General features: G+C 32.2%; 2 protein-coding genes across 3 annotated transcripts; one reads left to right on the plus strand and one right to left on the minus strand.

The window, feature by feature from the left end:
- The first annotated feature begins 3329 nt into the window (after positions 1-3329).
- Positions 3330-7688, plus strand: LOC132713081 (uncharacterized). Its single transcript, XM_060695542.1, has 3 exons — positions 3330-3595; positions 5663-5800; positions 7421-7688. The coding sequence occupies exons 1-3, from the start codon at positions 3385-3387 to the stop codon at positions 7621-7623; spliced, it is 552 nt and encodes a 183-aa protein (XP_060551525.1). The 5' UTR covers positions 3330-3384; the 3' UTR covers positions 7624-7688.
- Positions 7689-11336: 3648 nt separating this feature from the next.
- On the minus strand, positions 11337-25222 carry LOC132713082 (vesicle transport protein GOT1B-like). 2 transcript variants are annotated; one of them, XM_060695543.1, is made up of 6 exons: positions 25067-25222; positions 24045-24136; positions 22855-23033; positions 22148-22229; positions 21554-21586; positions 11337-11363 (listed from the first exon to the last, which is right to left on the minus strand). In XM_060695543.1, exons 1-6 carry the CDS (start codon positions 25089-25091, stop codon positions 11352-11354), a joined length of 423 nt encoding a protein of 140 aa, XP_060551526.1. In that variant the 5' UTR covers positions 25092-25222; the 3' UTR covers positions 11337-11351. The 2 variants fall into 2 exon arrangements, with proteins under 2 accessions (XP_060551526.1, XP_060551528.1); XM_060695545.1 differs by lacking the exon at positions 11337-11363 and adding an exon at positions 18134-18430.
- Between the last annotated feature and the right edge of the window lie 1078 nt (positions 25223-26300).

The following is a 26300-nucleotide window of genomic DNA, read 5'->3' on the forward strand; positions in this document are numbered from 1 at the left end:
ATTTATGCTGGGTTTGTATAGTTTACGTGGATTTTATACTAGATGACTAAAGTAAAGGTGCGCAGTAAATAGCAAAAGTACAGTACATTCGTAAACCGGAAGTTGTAAGTAGAAGATTTCTTGCTTCGCAACTTTTCGGCCCTTTCCGTCAGTCTTCGGATTATGAATAATAGCCGAGGATGTTCCGTTTGAAGTTTTGGTGACGGAAGCACGTTCCTTTGCTTGAGAATAGGGTTGTATTAATACGATAAAACAGCAATGAAATATATTAATTTTACAAAAAAATAAATATATGAGTATGCTGTAAGTAATAAGTTGTTAGTCTAAAGTCATATACAATGTATCCTTTTAAGGTAGACCACCGCTTATGGGCACCATAAAGGACTGTAAAATTGAAAACAAAGGACAGTTATGTGCCTTAAAGGTCACCTGTATGCAATATTTAAACAACATTTACCGTATGGTTAATAAGTTATGAACATTTTTCGGAACTAAAACTTTGCTATTAGAAGGGCTCTATTTCAATAATGAGGAAACTCTAAATAATCTATGATACTACCATAAAAAGTTTTCCTATTGCTCATTGTTAAGAAACAAATAATAACATTCAGGTAACAAATTACACGAGCAAAATGATTGTTTCTAATCAAAATGTGTTAATATGTATTAAAATGTTATCAAACCCCAACCACTTTAAGCATTTATTTGACCATTTCCCTATGTAAAAGGCTTTTTCAAAATACCTTTGTATCCCTAAAATTTACCACAATGATTGGTTGATCTTGCAAAATATAAAATAGTTTTACCGTGTTGTTTTTATTTTATTAAACTTTGAAAATATCTGGTATCATATTTGCTATTAAATTTGGGATTATTTAGCAAATAAATAATTAGAAAAATTATATTTTTAAAATCAAACACTTTTTTCTTTCCATAAGGGGTTTGAGAGATACATAAATAATGTTAAAAATAAAGAAATAGGTCTGAACCCAAGCCTCTCGGTTTCAATGCAGTTGACAGTGATTCTAGCCTATTTGAATACCCTTTAAAGTATATTTGAAAATGCTCACTTTTCATTTGACGTAAGTTATGAAAATACGTTTAAACAACTGTATAATATCAACTATCAATTTACAAAGTTTACATTCTAATCTTATATTTCGCGACCAATTTAGATATTGTTAAAAGAAACTATCATGTTTAGATGAATGATCTCTCTATAATAAAACTCTTTCAACATGAAATCCGAATCAAGGTAGACAATCAAGCATAATAATCACAAAGTCAGTAAAGATAGCGTTTGTCTCCCTTTTCTATGAGAACCCAAGGGTAATGAACAGTCGTGCACGAGTTGTGTACTCATGCCGCATATTTTGTAAAATCACTCGGCAGAACCATTTTAAAAATTTATCAATTTGCTTCAATCTAGTTATATACCTTTATGCATGACACGGGTCATCGGTCCGATCATATGATGTCACAGACAACACGTGACGTGGCAATCGATAAAGCTTGCCCCTTGGCATGGACTATAGACAACACGTGACGTGGCAATCGATAAAGCTCGCCCCTTGGCATGGAGCATAGACAACACGTGACGTGGCAATCGATAAAGCTCGCCCCTTGGTATGGAGCATAGACAACACGTGACGTGGCAATCGATAAAGCTCGCCCCTTGGTATGGAGCATAGACAACACGTGACGTGGCAATCGATAAAGCTTGCCCCTTGGCATGGACTATAGACAACATGTGACGTGGCAATCGATAAAGCTCGCCCCTTGGCATGGAGCATAGACAACACGTGACGTGGCAATCGATAAAGCTCGCCCCTTGCCATGGAGAGCCTTGGAGATTGACTCTTGTACTTTTCTCACAGTCCGTTCGGACTGATTAAGCCATACACAGTAATATTTTCCTGGCCTCAAATATGAAACGAATTGTCTATAGAAATTACTTAGATTGATTTTTTTAAAACTCGGCGGTCTTGGACTCTTTAAGGATATGCATGGTATATGTCCGTTACTTGCATAGCAAAAAGCTATCATGTGCTTAAAATGGTGTATATTTCTAAAAAAAAAAAAAATAAACGGCGGGCAGAGCCACAATTATGACTTGCAAAAAATTGACAGTAAATGTAGAGTTTATAAGTGAATCATGTTGCCTATATATTGAACAAAAATGTGGGAAATGGATCCGGAAGCAATTGTGTTTGTTATCAAACAAATGCATGTATAACATGCAGAGTGGGCGAGGCTTAAACATGTTTCAATGAGATTAACCTTAAAACAACTTCTCTTTAAGGTACGCATCCATCGTTAGACCAATTCGGAAATCCTCTCTCCCTTTCCGCCAAGCCAAGGACACACGTTCCATGTACACAAATAGTAAAGGTTACACTAAGCTATGTAGATAGTGAAAGGTATTACAGTAACTTTTAGCTAAAAGCAAGTTTGGAGTTCCTTCCTTTAACACTACGTTATACTTCCGGAGGGACCCAGACTAGTCATTAACCTATTCAATTTGATCAAATCATGCAAGATTCTCCTTAATTGATTACATCTTTTATATCGATATTAATGACGTGTGCATTATTCATTTGATTTTCAAAAAGTTTCTTCAAAACATGAATTCGTAAACTCCGCTGCGAGATACAATCGCAATTTTTCGGCCTTTTCCGTCGGACTATTATAAATAATAGCCAAAGTGTTCCGATTGTGCACCTACATGACTATGAGTAACAAAAAACCTGTCGGCTGAGCGCTTTTTTAATTGTTATTTAGTAAAGTCTATGAAAAATTGTCAACAGTAAAACAAGTATAATCAATCAATGGATGGGGTACCTTTTTGACAATAAACTCTCATATTATCATGATATCGTATACAAGATTTTCAGCAAATAGTTTTACAATGTCGTTGACATTGTCATATACAAATGTACACATACCGGAAGTGACACTCATATTATTATCACATTTTTCTACGCGTTCTGTCTTCTTTAATCTTCTTTAAAGTTGGTCATTTCCGCTGACAATGAATTACTTCCTGTTCGGTAGCTGAAGATAGGTTTCTGATCTATATCAAATAACAATAAGTCATTCAAACGAAATGTGTTTTATCCGCTTTAAAGTTTGTGTACTGTGCGTCTTGATGCAGACGGCTACCGTACACTGATGTTAGAATGGATACTGAAAAAAATGCATTTTGATCTTTATGCAGAAAAGTAAAAAAAAAACGGTTGCATTGACTAGGATTAACTAGAACTTTTTTGAAATTTTTATTTGGATCTCGTTTTTTCTCTTTCACATTTCACTCAACTGTTCATTTACAAAAGTGAAGAATCGACAAAAAAAATCTTGGTTGATACACTATACATAAACGACAAAATGGTTAATAAGTTTAAAGTGATAACGCTCGACATAGTATCAGTTGTGTTGACGATCGTTGCGTTCATTTTTCAAAACGTTGGGTTCTTTGCTGGTGCCTGGTGGAAGAATGAGAATGAAGTGGGTACCAGTGAGTATGGAATGACGGAATTGAGGATTTGTCAAATCTGGTGCGTCGATAGAAGCGTCCTTGACATTGACGGAGGAAGAGGTTTAATTTTTATTATTCAAATACGGATTTTCTAAGATGTCCTTCATATTTTTAAATTTATCTGCAAGAAAAGGGACATGAGTTTTATCAGAGACATAGATAACATGTTATCTACATCTCTGGTTTTATTACATCTATATAAAGTCATAGACGATATTTAGGTTCCTAATAGATTGAATATCATGGGTACATGCTTTCATCAGCAAATTTATTGAAGTTAAAATATATTTTTATGTATTCTACACACAGGTTTGGATCTAAAACTGAATGTCTAATATGCATACAATATGCACGTGCACCATTGCTTTAATAAAAGTCTAACTCCATTCCGAGAAAAAAAACCTACCTTGGATTATCATTTCCTTACGAAAAATTACGCATTTATGTTCAGTTTATTCAAACGAAACGCTTTACAAATGCAATTAAAAATTGGCCGAATTAAAGGCATTTTCTTCTCAATTTTTTTATTTTTTGTCTACCTTAAAATACTTTTGAATATTTAAATACCTTAGCACAAGAAATAAACACCCCCAAAAATGTTGGTTACTTTGTCAGAACAATACATCTATGTTAAGATTGTTTTCAAGTACATACGATACATTGAATACTTGAAATCATAGATATGGTCCATACAATGCCCGATTGTTGTTTTGTGCTCTTATACATACCACACAAAGTCGTTTTATAGAACATTTTGAGCAACTTCAATTATTCTTATGAACCTCCGTCATTTGCACCAGTGATGTTCAAAAAAGATCATTATCATTTTTTTTATAATCTTCTCAATTAAGCACTGTTCATTTCCAGAGTCCAAAAATCCGCATCAAATGCATATTGTACTTCATAAAGTCTCGTTTTCATTTTTTTTATTAAAAAAGCCATATTAAATCCATACTGCACTCGAAGTAACCTTGATATAAAAAGAACACTGTTGATTTCAAGTGTATTGTTTAACTTAATGTTTTTCTTGATGATGTGAAATAAAGAGGTCATTTTACAAGTACCATACAAGTTATATTTGGACTGGTACGGAGATGCAAACCCTATTATGGACTCAGGTGGCGCCTCGGCCAATATAAATTTAACAGCTGTGTACTCGTCCAACAGAATTCAGTTATGTCCTCAGCACGTATATATATAACGTCATAGAACATCACAATCTTCAGACTTTTGTGTTTTAACACTCTATATTTTAATATTGCCAGATTCTACTGTGCATAAGTACATGTACAGCACGTAATAAGACAATTATTTATGTGCATCTGTTGGCCGATAAGCAGGAAAAACTGTGTACTAGTATGGGGAGATCAATAAAAACAACTACAATAATTATATGAAGTTGAAAATGGGCAAAAGTTATTATGCAATTAGAACAGATATCTATTAAGCAAAAGATATCCCCATATCTGGCTGAAAAAATTCCGCCATTACAATAACAATATGAAATACAAAATAAAAGACACATAGAAAAAACAATAAAAAAGTTCAAAATAATAGCCAAACAGAAACATGTGTTACAATAAATTAACGAGGAGGTGGAAGAGGAGGTGGTGGGTAACAAAATTAGTCAAAAAGCAGGAATATGTCTAGCAATATGAAACACGCAAGAACGTTCTGAAAAATTTCTTTGTTATGAAGAAGCTGTACGCTGATTGGTCGATAATGATCACGTGTAAGCAGGACAGTTTCTGATTGGCTATGAAGCTACATAATAAATTAACAGAAAAGCAAAGTGGTGTATAATTACCGAAATGATAACTTGTGTTTAAGAAAAGAAATTAGCCACAATGATATTAAAGATTTTATTTAGCTATAAAATATATATACGTATGTTGATTTTCCAGTTTTACATCGAACCAAATGATAAGTCGTGTGTCTTGTTTAAAGCCTGTCGCGTGTTTAAGTACATTATATGAAAAAGAATATGCTCTGCTTTCTTTTCAGACTGGTAAATAATCCATGCATTGTTTTCAGTTTTCTTTGTAATATGTACACAACAAAATGTGTCAAATAACTATAAGCGGGTTGTACTAAAGTGCTCTATAAATGACATTTATTTTATTTCAGAATGGATATTTGCAGTCAGGGTGTTTGAAGTCTTCGGTGAAATATTTGTGTGGCTGGCGCTGGTACTGGCTATCCTTACGGTTACCGTGAGACGGAGACCGATACATACGGCTCTCATTTACATACACGGTGCTGCAGGTATAATTGTTTTTGTAACTTTCACTTATGATGCGTTGTTATTGATACGATTTTTCTTTACTGCGTAGCAAATCTTTGAATATGAAGTTGTGTCATTTAGTTTAGTTAAGTTTGGTTTTTACGGCTCACCAACATAATTAAGGTCATATGGCGCCGAAACAGGAAAAATGATTTTGGTTAACCTCGGGTGGTACAAAGCAACATCAGAGCTAGATATTCATAGACTTCGGTTATTTGAACCAGTCTCTTACGATCACACAGGAATCGATAAACGTTGGCTGCAGTTCTGATGTGTTAATAACCCTTAAAGGCAACCACTCAGCCACAAGAGGGAAAAAACCTGTTTCAATTCTATATTCTAGATAACAATTATCAAGGAAACTAGACTGGCAAATGAGTTCAAGTTAAACTCGAAAACTCTCAAACCTCAAATAAAACCATCCTTCCCGTCATAAGAACCAATTAAAACACATTGCGGCAACCATTGTTGTCATCTTACCACAAGATGTCTTCAAATTAGTACAATGGTCGAAGAGAAACCGAAAGAATGATATTTCATTGTCATTTATAAAGTACGGCATACGTACGATGAAGTTATTCTAACCAAATCCTCAATCTTAACAATGGCGCCCGATAAATTGTATAATGTTGAGATTCACGTCTTGTTTGAATATTTGTATTCGAAGACACTTTTCAAACCGAACAAATATTTCAGAATTTACTTTTGATCATTTTTCGCACAATTATCGCATTCGTTGAATAAGTTTTCCACAACTGGCCTGCTTACCAATACGCCTTTCTTAAAATTGACTGACTAAATTTCAATAATTGATTGGTTCAAATTACCAAACAACCTTTTGAAACGTTAAATTTTTTAACTTTTTAACGATCCTGTTAAACATTATCATTTGGTTTTATTTCATGAAATTAGGTGCCAATTGTTTGTTCAATATTTGTGTTCCCAAAAAAGCAAAAAAAATACCAATTTACATGTTCGGGTAAATAAGGGGGGGAATTAAAATATTAAATTTATTAATTCTAAAAATTTTAAAAGGAAAATGGTCATTTTTATTTATTAATATAATGTAAAAATATTTCATTTCAATTAATATTTTTGAGGGGTTTGAAAATTTTTTTATTTTCTAATTTAAAGCAATTAAAATTTTACAACTAAACTATTCCCTTTTCCTACCTAAAGATTCAAAAAATAATTTTACCTATAATTTAAAGCTTTCGTTTCAAAAAATTCTATAAAATATAATTTGGCCCCAAAATTTCTGATAAAAACAATTTTTTTCATGGGCATTGATTATTTTAAACAGTGTATTATATATAGTGAAACCCTTTAAAGCCCTAGGTGAAATTTTTCGCTGCCCGGGCAACCCAGGAAAAATTTTGGGTTTTCGGGCGAGAGTAAATATTTAAAATATGAGACTTTTTAACTTTTAATTTCAAAACATTGTTTTTCCTTTATTTATTCCTGATTTTAAAAATTTTTAAGGGAATTCAAGAAGTTTAAAAATAAGGTTAAATGAAAAATATTAGCTTTTTTAAGGGGTCTATGCATTTCAGTCGTTTATTGAAATTGTTCTAAACACGAATCTTTTGTGTATATTTCAGCTGTCTTTATTGCCGTCGGTGTGTTTATATTCCTTGGATTTCAATCAAAACTGAACGAGGGTTTAGATGGAACAGGTTCCGTAAAATATCCGTTTTCGCTGTCTTTACTTGGTGGGATCACGTGCATGGTTACTTCCGTCATTTCCGGGTTTGGACTAAAGAAACATCTACTAGAATGGGATGACGACGATGACGACGAATGAATGAATGAAACAAAAATGTTGCATCGAGAACCCGCTGTTACTGCAAATAGCGAAAGTTTAGGAAATGTGAATAAATGGTATCTATTTTAAGACATTAGTGAAGTTCGACAAATTTTGGATTTTGTTAAAAAAAGGGTCAACATGATATAATTTTAAAATATTCCTGATTATTAATTCTGAAAAACTTCTTTTTCTTTTGGAAAATTTTTGTATGATTGGAACTATTTCTTCAACTTTTTAACGTTTGTGTTTACTTTTTTGTTATTTTAAAGATGTTTAAGTCCTATTGACGTATTAAAGATAAAACATCGATATTTCGCAAGCTGGTGGCTTGCTTAAACACGCACTTATTTGACTTATATTTTAACTGACGAAATGAAAAACACTATGGCATCAAGCTAAGAACGTCTATAACGTAACGAATTTAATGAAAATGCTGATCGTCGATTTGCTTTTTTAGTAAAAACGAGCATCTCTTGCAAAAACGGCATACTTTTTTTTTATCAAACCATTGTCTATGCTTAATATTTAAAACATCTTAAATGCTGATATTTTCAAACATATACAGATCGCCAAATTATCACTTCCTTTTAACATAGTATACTTAAAAATACTGACATTTTCATATCGAAAATGATTGTCTAGCAAAAGTTTTATTTGGAATCAAGCAAGCAATGGGATAAGCGAACTTTTCATTAATATTGTAGAATCGAATAAATACCGGCAACAGACAAGTCGAAGTACGAGTGGTGTTTTAGAATTAATGCAACTTACCCTGAAAACCGTTTACTTGACAACTTACAATGAATCATATACATGTACCATATATTCACAACAAAGTGTTCTCGTTTGGCCTGTACACAAAGTTAGAACCTTAAAATCCAACCACAAAGTACGTTTTTACTCGTCTTTAATTCATACCAGTATACCATTATGACACTAGAAATCCACCGAGCAAACTACTTATGTAAGCTTCAAAAGACAAAGAATTTGTTATTCAAACAAAGAATTATTCGCAGGCAAGTTCTTCAGAATTGGTCTTATCTTTAGCTCGTTGTTCATTTTTCACTTAAGAGTCCTGTACGACGAAGCACTGTCATTGGGCAATAAAATGTTTACCATACCTTTAGGCCTTTTTCGAATACATAGGTTTAACTGTTGTTAGACATTCTTGCAAAACTGCATATCGGTGACATTTCTTCATGTTAGTAAAATAACTTTAAAAGCAGTGTCATGAATAGAACAAAGCCTTTTGTCAATAAATTACAGGTTTCCAAGACAGTAGTCACTGTCGCCTATATCTATATAGAAGATTTGAAAACCTGTTTAAAGTAATGTAGACATGTTTCATCGCTGTCTTTACTTTCGATAGAGCGAGAAAAATTTTTTTTTCTCTGAAAACCCAACCCGTGCGGGAAAATGCAAAATAGGCAAGCAAAATACCTAATATCAAATTTGGTATCTTTTGTAAACTTCCTTGATTTTACGTACAGGCTTTTATGGATACCAATTTACGACAAAAGTGTTGAGAGTTCTTCAACCTGGTGCAGAGAGTTCTTCAACCTGGTGCATACCAGAAATTAAATCAAGAAATTCATATATTTGACTGTGTGAAATAGATTGAATATGAATTAAACTGTATTGACTTCTACGGTGTGAAGCAAAGAGGGAAACGAAACAAGCACAATGAACTATTTGTTACATTATATTCGCACCTATATGTCCAGTTATCCGCATGTTTACAGGACATTATCTGAAAATGTGATAATCAAAACCCATACCGAGCCAAAGAGCAAAGAAAACAAATAGCAACAGTGACATTGACCCCAGAAGAAGCTTTGAAATCAAAAAGCAAACAGAAGCTAAATATTAACAATGTTTAGCTTAGTTTTATTTTGGTTTTACGGCGCACCTTCACAGTTTAGGTGATATTGCGCCAAAACAGGAAAGACGATTTTGGCTAACCTAGGGAGTTACAAAATTAAATAGCAAAATACTGATAAAGATAACCCCACATAACCAAGTATTTTGTGGAAACCCGTTTTCTACTTCAATCACTGCAACTTTGATCCAATAGCCTTGAGAAACACCAAAAGATAACTTGATATAAATGACATTAAACATAAATCATACCAACATTTCATTTATCTCTTAATTCATTGTACTATTTTTTCTATTTTCGCGATTGTGACCTTGACCTAAATGTTGTAAGAGCTATATTTAGCTACAATTCAGCATAAGCTATGGAACAAGTTTCAAACAAATAGATCTTAATCCGAAAGAAGTAATACAATTGAAACTTAACTTAAGCCATGTAGTGACCTTGATCTTGTCCTTAGACACAAAATATACATAAACAAGGTACGTTTCGTAGAAATATGCATGTCCTCGTCAACACGTCAGATGTTGCATGCAATGTTGCTCGGGTACCGTTTCGGCATACAAGGTCAAGTGATCTTGACCTCTACTGCCAAAATCCAAAGCACCTGTGAAGTTGAAGCAACAACGACCCATTGGTTGTCAAGTTACTGGTGAAAAAACGTTTTGACAGTCAAGATAAATGTGACCTTGACCTTTGTCCCTCTTATCTACAGGCCAAAACCGATGCACCAATGTTTGCTGGTCAAAGGCCCGTGTGTCGAGTTATTGGTCGGAAACAGTTAGGACATAAAAGGTCAATGCGACCTTAAACTTAAATCATGCAACCCTGAAAACCAGGAAGGGTCATGTTCTGGCTAGACCAATGCAACTGTGAAGTTTGAGTGCTGAGTCAAGCCCGGCACACTGTCGCTCCACTTCAAGATTGTGGTGTACGGTAAAACGAGCGAACGGCATTTCCGAGATAGAGCGGAAGGCCGATTAAAACGGATAATTGTAAGTGTTGTTTATGTTTTTGTATTGTTATTCATTTAAATTGTATTTTTTTTTCGAAAAACGGAAAATGTAGTTCCGTGTAGGATTGATTTAGACTTCCAATAATCTAAGCTGTTACAAAAACAAAACAAGCAATTATCATAGTATTGCAAGCAATCCCTTCCCAAAACCAATTATACAACAATGAAGTTGTAGGGTAATGGACTTATGTAATTGATCGGGTACAATGTGGGACGGACAGACGGACCAATATCATGCTGCAAAGCAATATGTCCCCTCTTCTTCTAAAGGTGATTAAATAAAATCAAACATAAATAACATATACACTACATCCCATGCCAACAGCTCACAGCTAGCTATATCAACTTATAAGATATTAAACAGAAATATTTTCATTTTTTTTGCCATAGTGACCTTAACCTCAACTCAAGATAATATTTCAGGCAATCATATGAGCAACACACATGCCACGTTTAGAGTAAGTACACTTATTCCTTAAGCAAAATTATTAAGTTATACAGTTGAACTCATCACTTTAACATTCTCCATCTAGTAAATCAACTTAATCATTTCAAAACAGAACTGAACCTGGTGATAGAACGACATATATCTGAACAGATGGATGACTTTTTAACAAAGAAAACATAACAAAAGTACTTAAGTGCAAAATTTTCAAAGGATGATATTTGCTTTAATAATAAAAGTTACCGGATAATAATCACTAGCAAATATTGATGCCAATTGATCTAGTCCAAAACACCAAAGCCAAGAAAAAACTAAAGGTACATTGTATTCCAAAACCAGGATTATAGCATACTGTAAAAGGGGCATGCACCACTGACTATACTTACAATTTATGCAAGATCCTGCAAAAAATCAATTTAAACACCTTATGTAAAACTTTAAAAGCAAAATTAAGAAATTATTATTAAACTAGTCTTTACATGAATAACATCAAAACATTCCAGCTTTAAAGTATCCCATGAACTTGAAAAATAAGTTGTATTAACTTCATGTATACTATTCAGGATTTTGCAAGCTGTTCAAATGTACCCGTTACAAGTAAGTAACCAAAAAAAAATAATATCCAGTATGAACACAGATATCTGAAATATCATGATATCCTTGGTTACCCATGCTATTTACCTGAGTATCAGTATATTAATAAGAGGTTTCTATATGTGTACAATACTGAATTCTATTGGATGAGTACACAGCTCTTAAAACTATATTGGAAGAGGCTCTAGCCAAGTCTGATATAGCTTTTGCAGCTGTGTACAAGTCCAATAGAATCAGTATTGTCTTCATGTTTAATGACCTCTTTATTTCACACCACCACTTTTGACATTTTGACAGAACATTGTTACTTTGATTACAACTAAGACTTAATATGGCTTTTGGCCTCTCAAAAAAAATGAAAACTGACAAATTGGTGCAATATGGTTTTTATATGAACCTTTTGGACTGTCAGGAAATGAAAACAAGGCTATATGGGGTATGATATGGATTTGATATGGACTTTTTTGGTTTGTGGAAATGACAACTATGCTATACTTGGGGTGTGATATGGATTTGATATTAACGTTTTGGACTCTGAAAATGGAAACAAGGCTAAATTGATAAGATTGGACCCAATAAAGATTTCTATTGGAACATAATGTGGTGTAAATACAGAAAGTCCATTGGTTACATTTTGATAAAGTATGAAGTATCTGTAGTATATAAGGAATGTGTACCATGAGGTATCTAATTAAATCATGTGCCCAGAGAAAAAAATCTTTATACATCAATTTTTGTAGTGTAGCATGAAAGTTTAAGACCTTTCCTTCATTTCTTAAAGTTTCTATTTCAATAGTCTAAAAGAAGAAAACATCTTGAGTAAGATATACTGTATGTGGCCCTTAAATGTACTGTCCCAATTTTTGGAAATATAAAAAGTATAAATGTATGACATGGTTTAGATATTTTATTTTTTTTACATCTCTGTACAAAATTTCATAAATCATTTCATTTCGATTCCTTTGTTTTCATAATGAAGAAAAGAAAATGAAATTTATCTTAATGGACATTACATGATTTTTTCATTTAAACACATGCAGGGCACAACAATTTCTGTAAAAACACATTCAAAATCATGGACAGAAAAATGAAATAAATATATGTGAAAAGACAATAAATGAAAATGACTTGTTGTTTGGTCATACATAAGTTCTCTTATATTCGTTTTATACAATATCATATGAAAACAAAAATTGAAGTTCAAGTGCAAAACGGTTGTAATTCATTTGGCAAAAAATAGGCGGTACAACCTTTTTGCACTCCCCCTAGAATCTTTTTTTAAATGCCTAATTAATGTCTTCAGTACTTTATGTCACTACACATATAGCACATGTGACAGTACATTTTGTATAATATGTAGAATGTCACAGTACATATGTCACTTTAAATATAACACAAGTCACACTACATTTTACATATGTATTATGTCACAGTACATGTCACAGTACATTATACATATCTAACATGTCACAGTGTATAATTATGTCACATATCACTGGACATAATACATATGTTATATGTCACAGCATACGAGGGGTTATCCAAAAATTCGTGGACTTTTTAAATATCTCTTGAACGTCAACGTGTATTGTAATGAAAATTTATCAGCATACATTGTAGAATATTATCAACACATTTTGAAAGGAACAGTTAATTGTGTCAATAAATAATGATTTTATATTGCTTTTAAATAAGCACATACACGTCACCCGGCGCACGGTAGAAAAGCCCTGTAAGTCATCGTATACTTTCTTGCTAAAAAACTAAAAAATAACGTAGAAACCCGCTGAACATCGCATGTTTCTTCTATGATGTCATTTAAAGTAAATCTTTAAAATTATGGACGTCATTTACCTTTATTTTTGTTGATATTTGTTGAGGCCAGACGCCTTTTATTGTTTACAACGGGAAAAAATGACGGACACGCGATAATTAGAAAATCGCATGATCATAAACAATCATAAATTTTTATTGGCAATTTTGAAATGACACCTACAGAAACATTTGATAAAAATCAGCAGACGAACTCAGAGAAAAGAATATTTTCACAATCATTAGTGTTAAAGTGGCAAATAAAAAAATTAGTAATGGACATTACTTTTGAGAAGCAGTAACAGTCATTGACTGCGTAACGTTGAAGCACAAATTGTACGTTAATATTATGACGTTGACGTCAATAATTTTTGGAGTGCGCCGCTGTCGCCGACATTGTGTTTATGTAAAATTAAATTATTGTTGTAATGTAAGAAGCTATTCAACATGAATTTTTCTGTGTTTATTTGTTATTAATTCTTCTAAGCAGTGTAAGAATTTCAAATTAATATCTCAAATAAATTTTACGCAACAAAGAAAGTCCACGAATTTTTGGATAACCCCTCGTATGTGTCACAAATCACTGTACATTATGACACATATCTCAGTACATTTAACATAATTATGTTATATGATATAGTACATATGTCACATTTAATTAAAATATACATGTCACAAGCTGTAAAACGTTCAACTCATATGACTAGGATACATTCAGCTTCAACCCACAAATACACAATGTATTCTAACACATTATTCTTTAATGCCTCACTAACAAGTTAAAACAAGAGCTGTCCGTAAGACAGCGCGCTCGACTTTTTTATTGCTTGCCAATAAAAAAAGTTTTTGCAGTAAAAGGCAATACAAGAATCTCTGTATTTTTAAAGTGAACAATGGCCATGAGCATTAAGATATTTAGTGAAGAATTATTTTACTGAATTGTGTGATACCCTTGAACACTGCAGCAAAGTTTGAAATGTTTAAGTCAAAAGAGGGCTGGTAAGAAAGAAAAAAAAACTGAGTTGAGCCTTAAATAAATTTAATAGTATTAAAACCCACTTTGAGAGAATAAGGTTATTTTTTACGGTCACTCAGAAACACCTTGGTAAATGTATTTTTCTAAGTCAAAAAGGGGGCATAATTCTGTCAAAAACCTTGACAGAGTTAATGTCCTCTTGTCTGTTGATGAAGGTCGTGATGGTAAACAAGTATGGGTCAGTTTCAAAGCAATACCTCCAATGGTTTTGAAATAAAGTGAGGTGGTACAAAAAAACTTAACCAAGCTCAATACACTTTCTAAGTCAAAAAAGGGCCATAATTCTGTCAAAAACCTTGACAGAGTTATGTACTCTTGTCTGTAGATGGAGGTTATGATGGTGAACAAGTATGGTAAGTTTCAAAGCCATACTTGTAATACTTCTGAAATAAAGTGGGGTGGTACGAAAAACTTAACCAAGGTGTGACGCCAACGCCGACGCCGACGCCGGGGCGAGTAGGATAGCTCCCCTTTTCATAGAAAAGTCGAGCTAAAAAGACCATTTTTATCTGTAAAAATACATCACCTTTCTTCATAATCAGTTTAACTTTATACCTTTATTAGGCCCCATTATGGACAAGAAATAGTCTTTACATTTTACTTTTCAAAAGTTTTTTTGTTTTTGGTCCCATTGGCAAATTACCGAAACCATCTTTTGTTTCTGTGTCTTTTGGCAAAGAAACTGCATTAGAACTAGAAATGTGTCCATAGGACACGGATGCCCCCACACGCCACTGTTCTTTCAATCTTATGACTCTAGGTCAAATATTTTTTGGACTACATGTGCCACAAGTTGAAAACTAAAAATCAACAAAGGGCCATAATTCTGTTAAATTTGGTTGCTGCAAAAATTCCTTCCTTTCCTACCATCTACACCTTAAGGTTGTTAATCCCTGGAAGTTTAAGCAAAATCTGCCATCCGGTTTAAGAAGAGTTGCGTTCACAAAATTTCTTCATAGTATATAATGAAAAAATCAACAAAGGGCCATAATTCTCTTAAATTTGGTTGCAGCAAAAATTCCTTCCTTTACTACCATCTACACATTAAGGTTGTTCATCCCACATTGTGGGGGCATAAAAATATATTACCATTTTTTGTTTCTGTTGCTTTTTGGCAATTAGTATATTAAGATTGATTTTGTATCTTAAATGGAAGTCATATAATTTATGGTAGCTTATTGCAATTGCAGAATGAATTCTGGCAACTTATAATATCAATCAATAGGAGTCAATTTCCCAAATCTAACCATTTCTAGTGTCATATGAGGCAAGAATGATATTCAACAAGGTTGGGCTTGAACCTACAATCCCTAGGTTGAGTGGCAGACATGTTAACCGCTCGATCACCACTTTCTGTTCACATTCTGAGATAAGATGTCAAAACTGTAAACCTAAAATGACTCACTGCCTTCATTCTAAAAACAACGTATTTATCACTTTTGGTGCAATACTTACAGCAAAATACATAATTTTAAAATACACAATAAGTTATAATCTCAGACAAAACTGCATCAGAAAAATATAAGACAGATTTTAAAGGGACTCCACTGAGGTTTTTGACAAAATGGAACTAGAGATATATTTTTCAATATTTACCCCCATTTGATATGAAACAAAAACTCCCTGTTTCCATTTCAAATGTCACAGATAATGAATGCATTAAAAAAATTATATTTAATACATTAGGATTTTGGACCTCAGTGGAGCAATGTTGGACCTTAAGCAGTGGAGCTTTTTTTAAATTTCATTTATGCAGAATTCTTTTAATGATTACAATGTACTAGTATTACTGATAAATATTTCATAATGAATTTTAGAAAAGGATGTATATATCTGTTGTATAAATCATCATTGAGCTAGTGTACACTTTAAACAGGGTTTCATAATGATACAATGAAATTTGTGACACCTTTAGAGAGTAGATGGTTCAAATGTTTAAGGTCCATTAAGCCCAAGAAATGATTTGATATTTCTTCTTCTTCTTTTTGGACTCTCGTTAAAGTTTTCAAAAAAATTACTCATTTGCCAAATGATGTTGCTTTCTTGCAAAAAAAATTGATAGTGATTTAGTATTTTTGTATACAAGTCAATTTATTATTTAAGAAAACTCTACTTACAGTAATAATTTACATCAAAGATCATGTTAAATGCAAGAATAAGTAATTTTGCAGTATTTATCGCCATATTTCTACTGCCTGATTTAAACGCAATAAGTCCTTTTTTGTATATTTTGACAATAATTTGGTAATTTACGTGGTTTTAATGTCACATTTGCAATATTGTGTAAACAACATTCTTTGATAACCTCTTCAATGCATTTTCAAAATTTTCATAAAAATAAACATGAATCTGGAGGCATGCTGCCTTAAATCAATTTAAAACACATGCTTCTCTTTCTAAAAAAGAAAACAATCATTTCTGAGGCTTAATAGTCTTTTAACAGAAGATGGACATTTTATCAAAAGTATACTTTCATTCCACTTTTGAGCACTTTTGTTCTCAGGTGAGCTAATTAGACAGAGCACATTTTCAAGAGTATTTTACATATTGCAATGGGAAATTTGTCAGTGATTATTTGTTTTCATCACAGTACAATACTGTCAATTCACAAACAAAAGTACATTGTATACATGTACACCAAAGATAACAAAATTTTGACAAAAAATAGAGTCACTCTTAAGGCTTAATGTACCTTTAAGCTTGCTTTTCATAAGACCTGGAGGTGTGCTACCTTAACTATGAAAATTAAAAAATACAAAAATAACCCTAACAATTACAAACAAACATAGCAAAACAAAAAATTGATGTGTTCTTTAAACACAATGCCCCTGTTCATATATAATTATTATGAAATGGATGAAATTCATCAATATTAAAAAATAATTGTACTATTGTACATATTCAAGTATATATATCTCAATGTTGGCACACATACAATTACACAAAAAAAAAACCTGGTTTGGTTTAAAATTTTATGTTTGGACAACCCTGATACTTTCACAAAGCAGAAGTTGTTAGGGTAAAGTTACAGACATACATATACAAATCATAAATCCTGGCAGTCTCAAATAACTGGAGAGAAAAAAACATTATAACAGATTATCCATTGAAAGAGTTTGACAATTAAAAATCATTTACTTTTATGTTGAAGTAAGATTTTTCTATTCACAGTGTAAGCATAGCAAAAAGTAAGGGAGACAAATGACAAATCTTGGTATTTAAATTCCATACCAGGTTAATTACCTTACATGGATGTGTCCATCTTTGAATTTTGGACTAAACCATTCATCATTTTTTAGGTAAAATATGTCAAAATATATTGTCACCTTAATTGCAATAACTGATTAACTGCTATTAAATTTAGAAGGACTTATTCCGTTACTGCACTAAGGGGACAATATACAGACTTACATGTAATTGGCACACAGGGCAGGCCAAGACCAGATGGCAGGGATGTGCCGGCTGATCTTGGTTCGCACTGCTCACATGGGTAGAAGCAGTAACTGCCAGCAGCTGCTGGTTAATGGTTTATAGGCAGGTTTTTCAAACAAGTCTTATCTTCATTGACTATATAGTATCCTTCATGCTCCATTTATTTGTTCTTTCCTTAACACCAGTCCTTTGTTACGATACTGCAAAAGCACTCCAACAATTACCATCGCCATCTTTACATGATATCTCTCGCGTCAAAGTTGAATAACACATCCTTGTTGAATAACATCAATGTTCGTACTCCTCTAATGCCATTGAGTATTGGCAGCATATTTTTTTTTTAAAACAAACAAAATGAAACTTAAACAATGCAGTGTCAAATCTATCTGTCAAACCCACCGACTAGTGGCCTGTGGTATGTACATGTGCAAAACTAATTCACCACAGGCACTTGAGCACCACCTAAACCGATATCCAACTCAATAGTTTATACCCGATTTGGAGCAACATTACACAGATTATTATTTCATGAAAAAAAAAAGCCCGACTCATTGCTGTTTTCATATTTAACATCTTCTCACAGTTTCTTTATGCCTAGAAATATAAATGAAGAAAAAAACTAATCATAAAGTAAGATCACTAATTTTGTAGAAAAAAGTAAACATTACTGGTAAGTTCAAAGTAAGTTATATTGTTTTTTCTTCAAGTTATACACTTTAATATAAATGAGCCGCGTCACGACAAAACCAACATAATGGGTTTGCGACCAGCGAGGATCCAGACGAGCCTGCGCATCCGCACAGTCTGATCAGGATCCATGCTGTTTGCTATCAGTTTCTCTACTTGTTATAGAGTTGTAAGCGAACAGCAAGGATCCTTATCAGACTGTGCAGATGCGCAAGCTGGTCTGGATCCATGCTGGTCGCAAACCCATTATGTTGGTTTTGTCGTGACGTGGCTCAAATGTGTCATTTCCTTCACTAAAAAACAATAAAATACACATACAGTTAAACTTGTCTTTAAAGACCACTATAGAATAAAGACCATGCATAAGAGAAATTGTCACTTAAAGCTACATGCCTCCAGATGAGTCAAAATATTTCAATAAAATCAAACTTGAGAAAAATGTACTAAGATGTAAGGAAAAGTAAAAAGTTTCGAGATTCAAGTAATATTTTACATATTATGTGTGATTAATTAATGACTGATTTTTCAGTATTTATTACTATATTTCTACTGTGTTAGGCCATCCTTAAAAAAATATTTGTTTGCAGTAACGCGACCGACTCACAAAATTTGCCCCTACTCAATTTTTTTTTTTCATGGTCTGGATAAAAAAAAATTTTTTTTGAATCAGAAAATTATGCCTTGTGCTTTGTTTTCGTTTTTTTTAAGGTTAATAGAAGAAATAAAATGTACTTCTTATTAAATTAGAATTCAGTTATCAATTTATTAATTGTTACCAGATTATCAAAGCATATATTGTCCAGCATTTTGAAAATCCATGTTTATTTGAGAGTACAGTTCAATAAAAAAAAAAAAAAAATCGACCTACCTACCCACCTTAAAAATTCTCGGTCGGGTTACTGCAAACAAACATTTTTTAAGGATGGCCTGACTAACATTATTTATGCATATTTTGACCACTTTTTGGTTATTTACGTGGTTTGTAAGTGCCATTGATAATGTGTAAATTGCTTCCTTTTGGTATCTTCACAATATTACACATTCATTTCATTAAAATTAGCATGAATCTGGAGGCGTGCTGTTTTAAAACAATTATCTTGTAATTTGTCCTTTTCACAAATATAAAGTGCATAATTAGCTTTTGTGAGACACCCACTGTCAACAATGGCCACTTTCCTGACTGGCCTTTGAAAATTACTGTAAAATTAATGAATATTAAAAATGGAGATACAGTCAAAACTATTTTAAAAATCTATCTATATAAAGTCTAAGCAAAAGTGAATGTAATGATTATATGCAAGTGAAGTGTGATATTCTATTGTGGAGTGTTTCAGTTCTCTATGACATTATATTATAACTTTTTCATATAAACTGATAACCGTCTTGTTTTACAAAAAATAAATCTGCTAACAATACATGACTAATCAGTGTTTTGAAACATAAAATTTTGATGATATTTTATGCACATGAAAAATTGAGCAGTATATTTTGTAAAACAGAATCATGATGCTTATACAGGGTTGTCATTAACATTTTTAGCAGAAGGTTTGTTTTGGACTTGAGGCGGTCATTTCTGTTTTTATCAAGCATAACAAAGAGTGTTTTCTAAATTTTGAGGCGGCCAATAATGCATTTGAGACAGGCATTTTGGCCTCCTGCCGCCTCTTAATGACAACCCTGCTTATATGAGAGTCAATGCAGAATACTGCAACATGTATAACAATTTCATGACCCCGTCTTATAGGAGACACGTCTAAAGAGTGAGTAATTAGAAAATATGTTTTATATATATATAAAAAAATAGGCTTAAATGTAAAAGAAGTTTTCCTATAACTTTAAACGGGAAATAAAAAATTTTCATTGTAATTCAGTGACACATTTCAAATTATTGAATAATGACCTACATTTACAATTGTTCTTTATGTCTAATTATAGTTAAATTCCTGCTTTATTATATATGTGTATCAAAAGTTTCATTTATAGCTTTAAAAGTCACTAAAGCTTTCATGTTTTTCTGTGTAATATGAGAAATACTGGTTTTCTTATAGTGTGAACAATAGATGTTATCCGGGAACTCGGCAAATGACTGTTTTTCCGACATTATCACAAAGTACGGCTACAAATAAACTTTTACCGTAATAGCCTTACACTGTGCTTTACCATTAACAATAGAGTGATCAACACATTATACTGGATATATTTATCAGTTGAAACTATGAGAGTTTGTCTGAACCAAGTGATTAGATGGGGAATACCCATATTTGCCGATTTCTAGAGTATCTCTATTGTGTGACCTGAACCTACATACATGTATTACATGGGAACACAAATGCAGATCTGAATTATACAGGATAAATGAAGTAAGTGAATTACATTTAATATGTGTAACATGGTGATTTATCTCTTTTAACACACTCATAATAAAGTTATGTGCATTGTACATGTATGTATTATTTTTTATTGTTTAAATTGATGATTATAATTTTTGTTTATTGGATTTTTGAAAAATAGAGGGAAAAATCAATCACTCTGTAGAAAATCAGAAAACAGATAAAAATTGGAGGATTTTATCCCTAGGTTGGAAACATGGCATGTACAAATTTAGTTAATAAATAAATGAGAGAAGTAATTTTCATGACATCATTTGGTTTAATGACATCACATTTGACATCATCTGACCTGTAAGCATTCCTACATCATGCTGCGAATAATATACTATAATAATGCACCTGACTGCTCTGTTTATTTAAATCAGGAATAGTGTGAAATGTGTTAGAATATATGTTCAATGACTAGTCTATCAAATATTAACAGTTTTGGCTGTTGTTGTGTTGTAGCAATTCATTTATAGCAATTTACCGACATGTTGTATATCGACAACTCAAAACTTTTTTTCAGCAGACATTTACCACTTCCCATGATAGGTGAAAAAGCAATCACACAGGATTGAAATGTTTTCACCACTCATGCAGTCATCAACAAACTAAAATAATACAGTAAATATATATCAATGTATACAATATAACCTACCATTGAACTTGACTCTCCTAATCTATCCGCTACCTGAAATTACACATGGAATAAAACAATGTTTATAATTCATATTATCTTTTTCAAGTTTCATACTTTTTAAAATGATTTTTTTTTATCCTTCAGCTAATTTAATATTTGGTTTCAAATTAAATTTACTTTTTAACCTCAGGAATTTTCAGGACTGAAACTGAGCAAAAAACAATTGAAGTCAAAATACTTCTTTGTTTACATTTTCCTACCTTTACGATACATAAATGCATGTTCAGCGCTACTTTTTTCAGTAACATCTAACAACATTTTAAGTCATTATTTAAACATTATTAAACCCAAGTTTGACATTTCTAAAGATTTCCAAAACACCATGGATTTCTGGGGCATAATGTGCCTTTAAGTTTATTTTTTGGAAAACCAGACAAGAAACAAAACATAATATTGTCAAGACTGAAAATAAAATCATATTTCAATAATTGTCTTTTTCATAATTCTTTAACAATGCATTAACAGTATCTAATTCTGATCAGGGAAACATTAAGGTACGAAGAAATAAAGTTATATAATTAAAACAAGACAATAAATTGAACAGCTACTTACAGATCTTATTCCTGGTAAATACAATATTGTTCCTATAACTGGTACCCTTCTTAAGAAATTTATGGCAACAGGGAAAAATCCACTGAAAAAAAACAACAAGTTGTACAATTTGTGTTAAAACTTAAAATTAAATAATATACTAAAATAATACTATATATAAACTTGCCCTGGTGTTGACATGTATATACTCGTTATTTCGAATTTACCTTGTTTGAATATATACTAAGAAGTATAAAGTAATATTACTGAACGGAGAGATAATACAAAAAGTGTCACTAGGACACGGATGCCCCTACATTCTATTTTTTATCAGTCTACAGATGGACATTATGACAGAAACAAAGGGAAAATCTAAATGCTCACCTTCTAAAGTGGAGGCATAAAAATTTAGTACCATTACAGGCTAATACTTTTCCGAGAGTTGTGTGTCTGGGTGCAAATTTAAGAACATTCCTTCACATTGTTTTTCCAGAGTTTTCACTTTTATTGTGCAGAAAGACCAATATTTGAAAAGGTTTGCAACGTTTTTCACTCAAATTGGGCTAACATTTGCAGATTTTTTCCATTTCAAATGCTTCACATGTAAAAATTTCAAATTTTATGCCTTCAAATTAACCCTTTTGACATCAGTAGAGCTCCTTTAAATAAACCAAATACAAAATCAACAGCTCGGAATAAAATGGCACACAAGTCAAATATAATCTTACCTAAATAATAAGAAAAATCCATATATTTCTAAAACCATTCCTATAACTGGCCATCCCAGTAATACAACCAGCATTCCCCCAATAAAAAAGCTAGTTGCTTTCACTTTATGCCGCTGAAAGAAAAATCTGAAGGTCCTTTCCAATCCTATTACAAATGCTAGACCTGCTATGAATAAAATCTGAAAGAGACAAATTGAAGAAATTGTTAATCATTTCAACAGAACTTTTGACATACAATGGACCAAACGCCATTTGAATCACTTTGGTAGAGGTTTCGTGCAAGAAAAATCCAAGGAATGTTTCAGTAAATTGGGAATGGGATAAAAAATGGTTTTATAGGAGATGAAGATGACCTTTGATACAGTTAATATGGACAACAGACTTATTGACCACTGATTAAGCTTGCTTGTCCGATATACATGTAACAAACAACATACTCAAAGCGTTATAGAAAGGAAAGTTTAAATTTTATATGACATCCGACGTGATTTCAATAAATCAAAGGATAATGTAAAGGTACATTGTAAATTACTTCTCCCTACACATTTCATATTAAAATGTTAATAGACATTCATGATAATCATTTCTAGAACCATGCAAAATTTCATAACAATGCACTTCAAAGTTTATAGCTATTTCCAAAATAATGCACAAGCATAGTTTATAGTTTAACAATCAATGGCTTTCATAAAATTGTATTTTTACATAAATTAATGATACTTAAGATGAAATTTACAACTTTTAAATAAGAATACTTTTAAATTATAGCATTATTTTGTTGGGAAGTCAAAGGCCTGAACTGTGAAGCAGGCCCGGGCTTTGGGTTGCCCGGCTATAGACTACACTTGTATATTTAAAAGGAAATAAAATAAAAGAAACAATTAAAAGAAATATAGAATTCTACGAGTTACCTATCAATGAAATTTTCAGTGTCAGTTCTATAGTTGTGCCATGTTATTTTCAATGTAACTCAATGATAATTGCTATAGCATAACAATTGGAACTTTTTGGCTTAAGAAAAATAGTTGAGGTATTCTGATTGAAAACGGAAGCAGTGCATGAAATACCAGTGACACCTTTAAAACGAAAAAACTTGTAGAATAAAAATGAACAAGATTTTTTTTTATCTGACTTCCCCGTTCATAGGCTTTGCTTACTGTCATAATTATCATTTACAGTTTTATACTTACATTTCCTATGGCAAGTAGACCTTTGTCAAAGAAGAACAGTATTCCTAAAAATAAGAATGCCACTCCAAATCCAGCAAGGCCAACGCCTATTTCTGAAAAAATATAAGAGATTTTTAAAATTATTACGCTACATTTGTAAATAAAAAGAAAATGTGACACATATAAGTGAAACAAGTTAAGTAAGATATATATGCGCAGTCATTTTGAAATCAGAAATGGTAGTGGCTAGCCATACGGTCCCGTAATTCTAGCCTTCAGCTAGTTCTGACTTCCAAAACTTTACACTAACATTTTCGTTTTTCATCTGATCATGTCATAGTATATGAACATGTACGCTGAAGACCTAAGGCTAGCCTTGTGCGAGTCAAATACATGTATGGCTATTTTATACATATTGTAGAGGCTAGTCGTACTGCACATAATTCAAAAGAAATAACAAGGAAAAAAAACCTTTAATTATAGAAACTTGTGCTTCTAGAAGACTTTAAATAATATAATAAAAATTTAACTTTTTTAGCAGATGATGTTAATTAATTACAGTCATGTTGAAACAAATAACTTTTTTAGCAGATGATGTTAATTAATTAAAGTCATGTTGAAACAAACATCAACTAATATAATTTTTGTCATAGCGAGCTCGAATATACGGAAGTAGTGTATAATATGCCGAACGACAGTTTTATAACAAAATTGTAAAATAAAAATGAATGATTATTTTATGCTAGATCCCTATTTCACGGTAAAAGTAAATCAAGCTGGCTTTGAGGCTTTGCTTTTTCATATTACAGAATTTTATTGGATCTGCCTGGTCACACAGTAGTGACACAAAGTTTATTCATTAAAAAATCTACTGTTAAATCGTTATGACACATATTTTCTGTTACTTCATTTTAACTTAAACATAGAAATTAGGCTTTTATTAGCAGATTAAACAATGTTTTCATAGATTTATTGTTTCTTTCACAATGGAAGTATAAAAAAACATGCACTCATTAGCAATCAAGATTTCAAATGAAACTTACTCTGGAAATCTGTTACTTGCATCATAATGACTGTTGTTTTTCAACTACAATAGCTATAATTTGTGTCAAACATTAATTTGTAGAAACACGTCATGAACTCCTCTGTTTTTAACTTCCAGACGCTTGTTTTTTTTGTTTAAAGACGTGAAAGAATCGCCCGGCTGATACAGACTTGTAAAGAGCATTAACGGGAGGTAACTCCATTTAAGGCTAGCCGTAACTATTTAATTTAGGTAAGGCAACGCTAAAAATATTTTCCAATGAAATACATAAACGTGTCTAAGCATTTATATAAAATATACATCTTATTTAAGAATAAACAGCTCTAGAAATATTTCCACAATTATTCAATTGATATACATACATTTACTTAAAGTACGCGTGTTATTCACGTGTTTGGATCAAGCTTTTTTTTTTTCAAGAACAATAATATTATGTTTCATTTAGGCTTTGTTGAGAGGACAACCGGTCCTTTAGGAAAAATAAGAAAAACTTCACACAGGTATTCACAATTACTGTATCCATAACAGTACTTGAAATAACCTAATGTGGTAGATCTATTGAAAAAAAAAGAAAAAAAAAAGAACGTATTTATGAGCAACGGGAATTTCATTTCTTCTAACAGTTATAAAATGTAAATCCTATGAATTTGGGTAAACAATCTTCAAATGATGATGATGATAAAGATAGTGAAGTTTAGATTATGGATAGAGGACAAGGGCTCTAGGATTGATGATGATGATTATGATGATAATGATGATGATAATAATGGTGATGATGATAATGATGATGATAATGGTGAAGATTATGATGATAATAATTGTGAAGATGATGATGGTGGTGACGGCGATGATGAAGATGATGATAGTGATGATGATGAAAGTGATTTATTGTGCTTGAAAGGCAAGTTTTCAAAGCATTTATATCCACTCGCGAAAAATATATGACACAATTTGTCGTCTGCAAATTGAGGTCATTTATTGCTCTTTTTCTATATGCCGTTAACATATTCACATAGAATAACCCTGTCATTAGTTAACATTTCGGTAAGATTACTGTATTGTTATACGTTGTAAGCGTTTGGCTGAGCAAAAATGCAGAGAAAGCGGTTAGAGACTATATGAGGCATAAGGTAATTGGACAATTGGTCAAGAATGTTATGTTTATAGGAACTAACACTATATTAACTTGCTATCTGGAAAAAAATGAAAGACTTTAAAAGCCACTTGCAGCT

This window comes from Ruditapes philippinarum, unplaced genomic scaffold, assembly GCF_026571515.1.
Source record: "Ruditapes philippinarum isolate M1 unplaced genomic scaffold, ASM2657151v2 ctg2747_1_1_1_1, whole genome shotgun sequence".
Lineage (NCBI taxonomy): Eukaryota > Metazoa > Mollusca > Bivalvia > Venerida > Veneridae > Ruditapes > Ruditapes philippinarum.